Genomic DNA, 13,725 nt, shown 5'->3' with positions numbered 1-13,725 from the left:
TATTATGATGATTTATATTTAATGTTTATTAAAAACTTTTGATGTACAATGTATGTGTGTCTTTATTGGGTGGGCGGGCCCGCATACCAACTGGAACCAGGGCCCGCTGATCTATCAGTACGCCACTGGTTCCGACACCAATTCAGATAAAAAATAAATTATTAAAATCGCACAGACCACTGATAACAAATTTTTAATCAATTTTAAGTTTGAAAACAGTTACAACTGGGAAGAGGGTAGCGTAATAAAACACAGTCCGGTTAGTTTGTGGTTGTTGTATTGTACCACGATCAAGCAGAACCAGATCACTAGCTAGTCACCCTACCTAAACTTCCACCACCTCCACTATGCTGTCGTGTCGACCGCTGGAGGAAGAGTAGCAAGCAGACAAGCGAATCGACAATCGACAGTGTCTCCAGTTTACCTGTTCGCTCGACGAGTTTCGTGATGTACACAAGTTGATTTAATATTAAAAGTTAGTTTTAGTAAATACAGTGATGTCGAACCAGAAATCGCGTCTATGCCACATCCAGAAATGGGATAATTTCGATGGGTACGGCTTTAATCTACACGCAGAAAAAGGCAAACCCGGCCAGTACATCGGCAAAGTCGACGAGGGTTCACCCGCAGAAGCAGCGGGCCTAAAACAAGGCGATAGAATCTTGGAAGTCAATGGGGAAAGTATCGCGAACAAAACCCACAAACAAGTCGTAGAATTAATAAAATCTCAAACAGGTGAGACCAAACTTTTAGTAGCAGATCCTCAAGAAGATGGTATCATTCCTACAGAAGTTAATGAAAAACACGAGAAAAAGGAAGAAAATGGCCAGTTGAACCTTAGCATGACCGCTGCTGAACTACGAGCGAAACTAGCGGCTAAGAAGAAATTTGATCCCAAAAAAGAAGCTATGGATTTCAAACAAAAATTTGATATAGTGCAAAAACTCTAAAGTGAAAACAACTACAATAAAGATTATTTCTTGCGGATGGATAAAGTGACCTTGCATCACAACAGGTGTTATATAAATAAATGATGTGACAAGTGAATAGGCTGCAAATGTAACAGATGAATGAATCTATTTGTTTAAAACACATGTAAACAATATCCAGAGTATTATTTTTTCAAAGTAAATACACCATATAAACAATCTTTTTGGTAAACATTTAGGTAAGCTGTTTTTTACTTGTTTTACAAATATGTTTTTCTATTTACTAAAAACATTAACAACACTTTTGTCTAAGATTAAATCATTTTTAATCTCTTCTTATTTATAATAAATTTTGCCAAAAATATTGGTAATCTGTGCCGGCTCGTATTCTAAATCTTTGTCGTCAAACATTTTTATTTTCTGTTGTCCGACAATGATTTTAGCACTCTTTAAGAATTTGTAATTAGGTACACTGAAAACAGGTTGTGAAGTTAGTGGTTTTGGCTAGTTAGCATAAATGCCAGATGTTGTGTAAGAAATTCTGAAAATAATTGCATTATCTTCAATACCCAGTAAACACAAACCTCAACATTTTTATTTATAGATAAACACGTAAAAAAGCCATTCACGTGATCGGACAATACATGTATATTTATATAATCTTTTCACGATTTTATATACACTAAGAAAAATAATATGCTTGCATTTATACTATTTTAAATAACTGTCATTCATAAAATTTTTCATGATTACTACTTCGTGCGTGAATTTTTATGAATTTTGGAAGAGTCGCAAAAATATTCTGCATTTTGTTCTTTTGCTGTTTAAGAGTGTAATTTAATAATGTACCTACTAAAGAACACAAAACAAAATAAACTTGTAATACTCAAAAACAAAATAAATTGTAATTTTATTATTAATATTATGCCATTTCACTGATTTAACCATAGCTTTAATATTTTATTCAATTTTTGGTGGTGCCTATCAGTTAATAAGACTTTTATCAAGATATAAAAAATTAATAAATCTAAATTTAAAATTGTTCTGAAGCTATTTTCTTGTGGTATCTTAATGCAGTTTATAGCCCGATCAAGGAACACAAAACTTTACGAAAACCTCCAAAAAATAAAGGAAGAATGACAATTTGGGAATAGGTAGTTGAAATTGTCTATTATTATATAAGAAAAAGTTTACAATTCTACATCACTAACATCACCTCCATTTTACAAAAATTCCCCTTCTCGGGGGTGAAAATATACATTCAAAATAAGTCCGTAATTGGATAAAATGACTAATTCTATGCAACTTTTGCTCTTTAGAGTCTTTTCACTAAGTCAATACTTTTCGAGTTATTTACGAGTGAATAAGTTCATTTTTAACAAAAAAAAAAAACATGCTTTCGGACGGTTTTTCGCAAATAACTCAAAAAGTAGGTATTTTATCAAAAAAAATATTGGTTTATGCATGAAGTCTGTTGACCCAGTAGAAGCAGAGTTGTAGCTAATGAAAAGTAGGTTCTTTTTCGTCTAAATTCCAAATCGAATATTTCAACGTGAAATGACCAAAAACGGAGCTCTTTTTATGGAAAACTCATTACAAATTTTTTAAAGTGTTTAAAAAAAGGTTTATTTTTGTTTTTTAACAAACTTCTAACATTAAAATTAAGTGAGTTACGCTCAAAACATTGTTGGTAACTTTTATTTTTTGGTAAAAAAATCGCGCAAATTACCTCCTAATTAGTATCCCAAATAAAATTAATCGTTACCGCCTCACAAGTTACTTTACTTATGTATTCTTTATATGATCTATAAGTTTCATCGGTTCAGTGTGCTTGTTTTTGAAAAGGTTGTAGTTAAAATGGCTTGAACGAGTCACTAATCACGAGTGTATGCAAATTTTTAACAGTCATAGCATAACCAATTTTTGTCTACCAGGAAAACAAAAAAATCCAAAATATTCAAGAAAGCAAAACGTACATTTTATTACTCTTTGAGATTTTTGGTATTACTAATAAATTGTTGTTATTTTGAAAAAAAAAATGGAATTTTTTTCAAAATTAGAATTTTTTTTTTATTTTAAAACCATTTTTTTTTCAAAATGAACAGTTTGAACCAATGAAACTTATAGATCATTATAAAGAATACATAAGCAAAGTAACTTGTGAAGCTTTGGGGTGCTAATTAGGGGGTGATTTTCGCGATTCTTTTTACCAAAATATAAAAGGCAGCAACAATATTTTGAGCGTAATTCACTTAATTTTAATGTTAGAAGTTAAAAAAAAAACAAAAATAAACCTTTTTTAAACACTTCAAAAAAGTTATGAGTTTTTCCCGGAAAGTGCTCCGTTTTTTGGTTATTTCACTTTGAAATATTCGATTTGGAATTGGACGAATAAGAACCTACTTTTCATTAGCTACAACTCCGCTTGTACTAGGAATACAGACTTCATAAGTACACCATTCTTTTCACTATTTTATAGGCTATATTTTTACTAAGAATATCTTTTTCGATAAAATACTTACACTTTGAGTTATTTTCGAAAACCGTCCAAAACATGTTTTGGGTTGTTAAAAATGAACATATTCACTCGCAAATAACTCGAAAAGTGAAAAAACTCTATAGAACAACAGTTGCTAAGAATTAGTCATTTTATCCAATTCCGGACTTATTTTGAATGTATATTTTTTCACCCCTGAGAAGGAGTATTCCATAGAATTGAAAACTTTTATAGACAATAGACAATTTCAACTACTTATTCCGAAATTTTCATCCTTTCTTTATTTTTTTTTTGGTCAGATTGTTCTTTGATCGGGCTATTAGTATTTTTGATGGAAATAAGTCACAATTTTTTACTTTATAATCAAGTTTATTTGACGTTTTCCACTTCGAAAATCGTTAGCAAAATACAAACCATTAATGTTTTGTATTAATGTTTTTGTATTTTATTTTATGAAATAAACATAATTTTAAAGTAAATTTGTGGCTTATTCCGACGAAAATTAATCGTTACCGCCTCACAAGTTACTTTACTTATGTATTCTTTATATGATCTATAAGTTTCATTGGTTCAATGTGCTTGTTTTTGAAAAGGCTGCAGTTAAAATCGCTTGAACGAGTCACTAATCACGAGTGTATGCAAATTCTTAACAGTCATAGCATAACCAATTCTTGTCTACCAGGAAAACAAAAAAATCCAAAGTATTCAGGAAAGCAAAACGTACATTTTATTACTCTTTGAGATTTTTGGTATTACTAATAAATTGTTATAAGTTATTTTGAAAAAAAAAATGGAATTTTTTTCAAAATTAGAAATTTTTTTTATTTTAAAACCATTTTTTTTCAAAAATGAACAGTTTGAACCAATGAAACTTATAGATCATTATAAAGAATACATAAGCAAAGTAACTTGTGAAGCTTTGGGGTGCTAATTAGGGGGTGATTTTCGCGATTCTTTTTACCAAAATATAAAAGGCAGCAACAATATTTTGAGCGTAATTCACTTAATTTTAATGTTAGAAGTTAAAAAAAAAACCTTTTTTAAACACTTTAAACAAGTTATAATGAGTTTTTCCCGGAAAGTGCTCCGTTTTTTGGTTATTTCACGTTGAAATATTCGATTTGGAATTTGACGAATAAGAACCTACTTTTCATTAGCTACAACTCCGCTTGTACTGGGAATACATACTTCATGCGTACACCATTCTTTTCACTATTTTATAGGCTATATTTTGACTAAGAATATTTTTTTCGATAAAATACTTACTTTTTGAGTTATTTTCGAAAACCGTCCAAAACATGTTTTGTGTTGTTAAAAATGAACATATTCACTCGCAAATAACTCGAAAAGTGAAAAAACTCTATAGAACAACAGTTGCTAAGAATTAGTCATTTTATCCAATTCCTGACTTATTTTGAATGTATATTTTTTCACCCCTGAGAAGGGGTATTCCATAGAATTGAAAACTTTTTCTTATATAATAGACAATTTCAACTACTTATTCCGAAATTTTCATCCTTCCTTTAATTTTTTTTTGGTCAGATTGTTCTTTGATCGGGCTATTTGTATTTTTGGTGGAAATAAGTCACAATTTTTATTTTATAATCAAGTGTATTTGACGTTTTCCACTTCGAAAATCGTTATCAAAATACAAACCATTAATGTTTTGTATTAATGTTTTTGTATTTTATTTTATGAAATAAACATAATTTTAAAGTAAATTTGTGACTTATTCCGACGAAAATACTAAATTTTAATCAGGTTTATACTTTTCTGTTAAACCAAAAAAGTCTTTTAATAGTACAGGGCGCATCTGTAAAAATATGAGTACTTACATTTTGTATGTTGAGAGGTGACTCATATTTTTTTTTCAGAAATTGCTTGGAAACAACTCATATAATAATAATTTATTTATCTTCCCACTCAAAACGGTCCGAAACATTGTTTAAATAATTAAAATGTCAAAAAATGAGGAAAAAAATCGATTTTTTCTTCGTTTTTTGATTAACCCTTTAATAAAAGTATTCATTTCCGAGAAAAGTTGTACTGACATAAAAGTTGCGCAATGTCCTGCAAGATAGGGTTGGTTAGACATTTTAAAAATTGTCGCCTTTGTTGCAAAGTAGCAATAATTGTGAAAAAAAAACCATAAAAAACACCAGTGCTACACTTAGGACCTTCATATTTCACCCAGAAAAACTTTATGGGATATTAGGTTTGTTCGTAGTACGATCCAATCGATCAGCAACCGTTACCAACCATCAGACGCATGCGCAGTTAACAGTTAGCGCTGCGCAGTTAACAGTTCGAGTTCGTAGACTACGAACGCGCTTGCGTCTGACGGTTGGCAACGGTTGCTGATCGTTCTACGAACAAACCTAATAAAACAATACTGTAAATTTTATTAAGATCGTTTCAATAGAAAAAAATTTGCAATCCAGGTTTCGCAAAAAAATGCATTTTTTCAAAATTTTGCACAGCTGAAAATAAAGTTGAAATATTTTTTACATATAGAAGCACACTGTACCTTTCATTTGCAATTTGCAAAATTAAAATCGGTTAATTAGCACAGCCTCAGGAATTTTTTTAAATAAACATTATTTCTTTTGCTTATAAACAAATAAAATATCTTTTAAACTACGCAATCAAATTAAATTTATAAAGGTCATTGGAAAGGTCTTTAAAAAACGATTCTTTTAAAAAATGGTAGGTTATAAAATGTATAAAAAAAAATAAAAAATAAAATTTTGCATTGAGGATCGAACTCGTGTACGTGTATATTAGGTTATAAGTCAAGCAAATTAAAATGTATCCAATGAGACATGCGAGCTGAACGCTTAAAAGTTTTTGACAGTTGGTCGTAATATTTGCTTGTCTGAATTAATCAAATTAGTTTGATTTTTGTGGAATTAAAAATATTTAAAATACAATAAAATATAGAGTAAGGAAATAATATAAAAATTGGTAGAAATTTTGTTGGAAATCAAATTATGTAAATCGAACATTTTACATTTTCCAAATAGAATACATATGTAATTTTTGATTACAATACCAAAATATTTACACTTAAGTACCTGTTCCTTTTAAAAACTATTTAAAAAGTCACTACAAGTATAAACTTACTTTTTTCTCTGTTCTCACAACAATAAAAACTAAACAACCTAACAACTATTAACAACAACACATTTGTTTGTCCACAGCCGCAATATTCGATAATTTTTGACAGGTCATTGGAATGCCCAATCAGAGCAAACGTATCCGCTGTCCTGCGCGTAGCACCAAAAATTAATGTTTATTTAAAAAAATTTCTGACGCCGTGCTAATTAACCGATTTTAATTTTGCAAATTGAAAATGAAAGGTACAATGTTCTTCTATACGTAAAGAAAAATTCAACTTGCTATCTGATTTATTTTGAGTCCGGTAAAATTTTGAAACATTGCATATTTTTTTTTGCAAAAGATGGATTGCAAAATTTTTTTTGCAAAATCTATTGAACTGATCTTAATAAAATTTACAGTATTATTTTATTATATAATAATGTTTTTCTGAGTGAAATATGAAGGTCCTAAGTTTATCATAAATCGTTGAAACAGTAAAATGCAAATACTTGTTTTTTATGTTTTTTTCCCAATTATTGCTATTTTGCAACAAAAGTGACAATTTTTTAAATTTCTGACCAATCCCATCTTGTAGGAAAATTAAGTACGCAACTTTTATGTTAGTGCAACTTTTCTCGGAAATGAATACTTTTTAAAGTTACAATCAAAAAACGAAGTAAAAAATCGAATGTTTTCTTCATTTTTAGACATTTGGATTATTTAAACAATGTTCCGGACCTTTTTGAGTGGGAGGATAACTCAATTATTATTATATGAGTTATTTTCAAGCAATTTCTGCAAAAAAATATGATTCACCTCTCAACATTCATCTCAAAACAGATGCGCCCTGGACTATAAAGCCCATTCTAAATTATCAATTTTCTCAATTCACAATGGTTTGAAATAGGTCCCTACTAAGCTTTTTAATTTATTTTAAAATTAGGATAAAAATGTAAGAAGAAAATTATTAGGACAGTAGATAAAAAAATCAAATGTATAAATCAGAGAGCAAAGTTTTTAACTATCGTCTATGTTGAACTCTATATTGTTGAATCTCAAAGTGGGGTCCTAATTTATTCATCCCGTTCCATTTTCCGTCGCTTTTTACCTGCTTACAGTTATGTATTACAGAAATTTCAAGAAATATATATTACACCCCTATAAAAAAATTGTTTTCTTTAAACTATCAAAAGCAACTTTTATGTTTTCTAGATCTCGATTCTTACTTAACTATGACGTCTCAGCTTTTCAATCGTTTTAAAAAAATTTCAAATCTATAATAAAATAAATGTTATTACGAATATTTCATCATCATAATTCAATCTTCGCTTGTCCACTGCCGAACATAGATCTTCCTCATAATTTTCCATCTATTTCGAACTTGTGCCTCTTGCATATAATTATTATGACAACGCTTTAGATCCAACGTGTTGGTGGACGACCTCTGCTTCGGTAGGCATCATCTCTTGTTCTCCATTCCAATATCCGTTTTGTCCATCTTTTATCTGTCATTCGAGCCACGGTGACCTGCACAGTTAATTTTCAACTGGTGCAAATATTTCAACCCATGTTAAATAAATATGTACACTCATGGACAAAAATATGGAATATTTTGAAATCATCGTAAATATGTTCAATATGATGGATTAACGTTACCAAAACACGTTTTTCTAAAGAAAAAACTTTATTTAACCCTCCGATGTACACACTGCGGTACTCCGTGCCGCATTTTAAAGTTTTAATAATAGTAGAGGATACGATATAAGGTCGAACTGCACCGATCTGTTTAATGGAAAAAAATTATTTTATATGTAAATTAAAGTATGTTCAACATTATAAAAAACAAGGGGTGCCTGATATATGATATAATCCTGTTCTGACTATAATTAATTAATAATTAAAAAATGATTTTTTTTATAAATTTGACTGACGTGTTTAACAAAAAAAAAATTAACACTATTGGTAAGTGCAAAGCCTATAGGATATGTAAAAATAAAGGTGCCTGTAAAAAGCCTGTTCTAAATGGGGGTTGCCTAATTTTTAAAATTTTACAGCGTCTACTTATAAATAATTGAACATGTGTTGAACACGTGTATTTCAAAAAATGTTAATTTCGGCCAAGAGTGACTTTGGCCTTTCGAAAATTGTTATTATAAAACGGTATTAATAATCAAAAAATATGTTTTAGTGCGGAATTACATCATTATATGTAATTAAAAAAAATTGCAATTTTTCTGAAATTACTAAACTTCATTTTTATTTCTTACAAGTAGGATAACTCTTTTATTACCTATCAATTTTGAGAAAAAAAGTAATTGTTCATAAATAGCTTTGAATTGTCTAAAACCTAAGGTGCAGCCATCATCAATTTTATATACTTTATACGAGGTATATAAAAAAATTGAATTTCGCTCCGGAGAAAAGTTATTCAGTATTAAATATATGTTGCAATATAGAAGAATATCCTTATAATTTGAAATATTCTGAAATATATAAAGGTATAAAAAATCTCTTTAGCGAAATTCATTGGCAAAATGGGCCAACTTGGCAAAATTGGCAAAAAGGGAAAATCACTGCCAAAAACTCGCAATATATGTATACAGTGATGAGCGTGCTAATAACCGGCAAAATAGCGCAAAAGATGGAGAACATATTAAATTGTGAGATAAAAGGGAACAAAACTAGTAGAGTTGTTAAATTTAGCGATAGTAACTTATAGATTGACATTATATTGATTGTTTCCCACCTTTAGACGTAGCAGAGGAGTACTTCAACTAAAACTGTCACTGTGACAGTGGCATTTCTCAAACTCGTCCGATACGTCTAAAGGTGGAAAACAATCAATATAATGTCAATCTATAAGTTACTATCGCTAAATTTAACATCTCCACTAGGTTCATCTCTTTTTATCTTACAACTTAATATGTTTTCCATCTTTTGCGTTATTTTGCCGGTTATAAGTGCGCTCATATATTATTCATTATAAATAAAGCATTTAAATATCGTTATAAATTGCAACCAGAAAGCAACACATAGTTACTTGAAACGTTTATCTTTTTCAAGGATGTAAATATAAATGAACAATGTCAGTTGTCAAAAATTTCAAATTAAAAAATAAAAAATAATTATTAAAGATATTTTATTCAGTACAAGAATTTTATTATTCAAAACCATAAATTATGGACCATGGACGTTAAATGTGGAGACAATGAGACGACTTAACGCCTTTGAAATGTGGACCTATAAGTAGAAGAATTGTGAGGGTTTCCTGGGTAGATAGAGTTACGGACAATGAAGTACTGAGAAGAATAGGTAAAGAGAAGGAAGTTGAACTTACAATTAAAGAAAGAAGGCTACAGTAAGTCGGAAATGTGATAATTTTATTTCAATTTGTGCATATAATATACCTAAAAGCACCTAAACTATTAAATTTTGAAGTTTGAACTCTTGACAAAACCGCGTCCATAGAAAAAGTACAGTGTACAACACATGAGAAAATTACATATTTCTCCCTCGCTTGATTTGCGGCCCTCGCCTAGTTCCTCGGCTCGTGCCAACAAATGTCTGCGCTCGTGAGAAATATGTCGTTTTTTCTTATTTGTTGTACAGTATACTATTCCTTACAGGAAATTCCTGTAAGGAAATAAGATTTCCATACAGATATTTTTCGTTTCCAGGCAACAGCTAAATATATGGAAATATCGAACGTTCCTTTCAAAAAAGTTGTCAAAAATGTCTAAATTCCTGACCGATTTTAGGATTTGTATTGAAAAATATATTATAATATATTTCAATATTTAATGTTTACAGTTTTTTTTTTAATTAATCTAATGTAAATATATTTCCAAATTATTGGATATTTCATAGTACTTGTAATTATATAAGTACCTACATATATTGCGAGCTTTTGCCAGTGATTTTCCTTTTTTGCCAATTTTGTCAATGAATTTCGCTCAAGAGTTGTTTCATACTTTTATATTTCAGAATATTCCAATTTTAAGGATATAATTCTATATTACAACATACTTTTAATGCTGAATATCTTTTTTCCCGAGCGAAATTCATATTTTTTGACATATCCCGTTATAAAATTTATAAAATTGATGATGGCTGCACCTTAGATTTTAGACAATTCAAAGCTTTTTATGAACAATTGCTTTTTTTCGCAAAATTGATAATAAAAGAGTTATCCTACTTGTAAGAAATAAAAATGAAGTTTAGAATCTAATTTCGGAAAAATTTGCAAATTTTTTTTCAATTATAATGATGTAATTGCGCACTAATACATATTTTTTGATTATTAATACCGTTTCATAATAACAATTTTCGAAAGGTCGAAGTCACTCTTGACCGAAATTAACATTTTTTGATATAATTCGTATAAGATTGACAAAATTTGACATCTGATAGTTGAATCATAGGATTTACATCATGCAGAACTTTTTATAAAGAATAACTTTTTTTCGTAAAATTAGTAATAACAAAGTTTTACACATGTTCAATTATTCATAAGTAGACGCTGTAAAATTTTAAAAATTAGGCAACCCCCATTTAGAACAGGCTTTTTACAGGCACCCCTATTTTTAAATATCCTATAGGCTTTGCACTTACCGATAGTGTTAATTTTTTTTGTTAAACACGTCAGTCAAATTTATGAAAAAAAATCATTTTTTAATTATTAATTAATTATAGTCAGAACAGGATTATATCAGGCACCCCTTGTTTTTTATAATGTTAAACATACTAATTTACATACAAAATAATTTTTTTCCATTAAACAGATCGGTGCAGTTCGACCTTATATCGGATCTTAGACTGTAAGTTTTACCAATACATACTAGTTCTTTCGTACTCGTATACACTAGTATCTATTTAGATGTGTACGAGTGACTATCTTTAAAATACTATCTGCGGCCTGCGGCTATTGCATTTTCTGAAGTGTTTTATCAGTTTGATATTGAGCGTTAGAGTGAGAGTTATTCAATAATTTTTTTGCAAAAATTAAAGTGAGAAAAAAATTCAGAGCAATGTGTGTTTATAAGACTAATTCAATTATTTTGTATTTAGGTATTTTACTTTTGGGATGTTTGTGAAATTTTTGATATTTTTAATACATCTAATACCGTTTTTTATATATGTTTAAAGTGAAAATTAAAAACAAAATTAAGCATACTTAACCCTTAACTACAGACATCCCAATATTATCACGTAACTACAGACTCCCGGTATTTTTTACCGGTCATTATAAAATAGAGTCAAAATATAAAGTTAATAATAAAAAACAAAAACCTTTTGCATTATGTGTTTTTATGGAGTCTCTAGATATGGAAAAATGGTAAAATGAGTGATTTTAATAATATAATGACAAGATTTTTGAAGAATAATCTATTAAACCAGAATTTTGGTAACATTTTTGGTCTATTGAAACAAACGGCCATAAATGCTATGGACAAAAATTTAAACTTTTTTTTAACAAATAAACGTAACATAGAATCACAAAGGAAATATAAAATAGCATCCACGAAAATTTTTACATCCATGAAAAAAAATCTGCAAGGGGTAAAATTGTAATAAAATTAAATGGCAATTCCATTTTTGCAAAGTGGCCTCAAAATTTTTATCTTCAAATTTAACCTTCATTGAAGGTCCAGGATGTCTTCCACAGTCCATTTCTTTACTTTTTCCCCAAAAACACAAAAAAATAATGTAAACATTTCAGATTTACAAATATAGTACTCATATAAAAATACTCCCTTAACACAGACATCCGGTAATTTTTACCGGTTAAGATTTTTGATGTGTACCAGAAAAGAAAATATTGACAATACACAATACACGATTTGACTAGCATTGTTATACAAACTGCCCGAGAGGTACAGAGACACATGAACTTGTAAGTTGTGAGGTTACCACGAAATCCACATTTTGGGAATGCCCGCCGGTAAAAAATACCGGATGTCTGTAGTTAAGGGTTAATGAAAAAAAAAATAATTGAAATTTTCGGAATGAAAACAAAAAATAGCTTACACTACTTAAGTATTAATTAATGAGTTATATTTTAATGTAGATTGAATTTTAACATCAATAATCAAAAAAGTTGTCATGGAATTATAGGAAAGTCAAAATTACTTATTCTAAGAAAAATAGTTTCTATGAAGATCAAATTCCATTAACATTCAGATTCGTAGATAATGATAATATTTTATTTACTTCCAACTTTTAGTAAGAAAAATTTACTAGTAAGTAAAGCATACTAATTAATTATTAAATATTATTGAAATAAACAATACGTGGTATATCAAGATGTTATTTTTTTGATTCCACTTCCTTCCAAATGGTTAGTGTTTACTGAAAATTGAAAATATGAATTTTTTTCAAGAACTGCAGATTAAATATAATCAGTATAAATTATATAATCCATCCTGTGTTTTAATTGTAGATTCGACTGCCATTATATATATACAGGGTGTTTCAGACTAATTTATCCAGGCTATAATATCTCTTAAACGAAGAGATTTTCGAATGGGACAAAAACCGGTCTATTCCATTTGTAATACACTTTAATATGGCGTAGAAAAAATCATCCCTTAAATATTCATCCCTTAGTTACAACCCCTAACTTTAATTTTTTTAATAGCACCCTGTACATTTTTTATAGTTTTGGATGTGGTGTTCTATCGTCTATTCAACAGATTCTTTAAAAATAAAATCGGTTCGTAAATAGTCAAGAAAATATCAGTTTATTTTTTTATTTTTGTTATATGTCCCAGACTAATTTATCCAGGCTATATCTCTTAAGAGAATAGAGATTTTTCGAATGGGACAAAAACTTATATATTCCGTTTGAAATACACTTTAATATGGCGTAGAAAAAATCTTCCCCAAAATATTCATCCCTTAGTTACAACCCCTAACTTTCATTTTTTTAATAGCAACCTGTATATTTTTTATAGTTTTGGATCTGGTCTTATATCATCTATTCAACAGATTTTTTAAAAATAAAATCGGTTTGTACCTAAATATTCAACAAAATATCGGTTTCATTTTTATTTTTGTTAATTATGGTAGTTAATAAAAATTAATGTTATGGGTTGTAACTAAGGGATGAATATTTAGGGGATGATTTTTCTACGCCATATTAAAGTGTATTACAAATCGAATATATCAGTTTTTGTCCCATTCGAAAATCTGTATCTGTTT

General features: G+C 29.1%; 1 protein-coding gene across 1 annotated transcript; it reads left to right on the top strand.

Moving 5' to 3' along the window:
• Positions 1–269: 269 nt before the first annotated feature.
• LOC126878609 (Na(+)/H(+) exchange regulatory cofactor NHE-RF2) lies at positions 270–11,702 on the top strand. The gene has a single exon (XM_050641426.1). The coding sequence runs from the start codon at positions 498–500 to the stop codon at positions 948–950; it is 453 nt and encodes a 150-aa protein (XP_050497383.1). The 5' UTR covers positions 270–497; the 3' UTR covers positions 951–11,702.
• Positions 11,703–13,725: the final 2,023 nt, after the last annotated feature.

This window comes from Diabrotica virgifera, chromosome 10 (assembly GCF_917563875.1).
Source record: "Diabrotica virgifera virgifera chromosome 10, PGI_DIABVI_V3a".
NCBI lineage: Eukaryota > Metazoa > Arthropoda > Insecta > Coleoptera > Chrysomelidae > Diabrotica > Diabrotica virgifera.
Note: the sequence above shows the minus strand (reverse complement) of the source record. Positions and strands in the feature narration are given on the sequence as shown.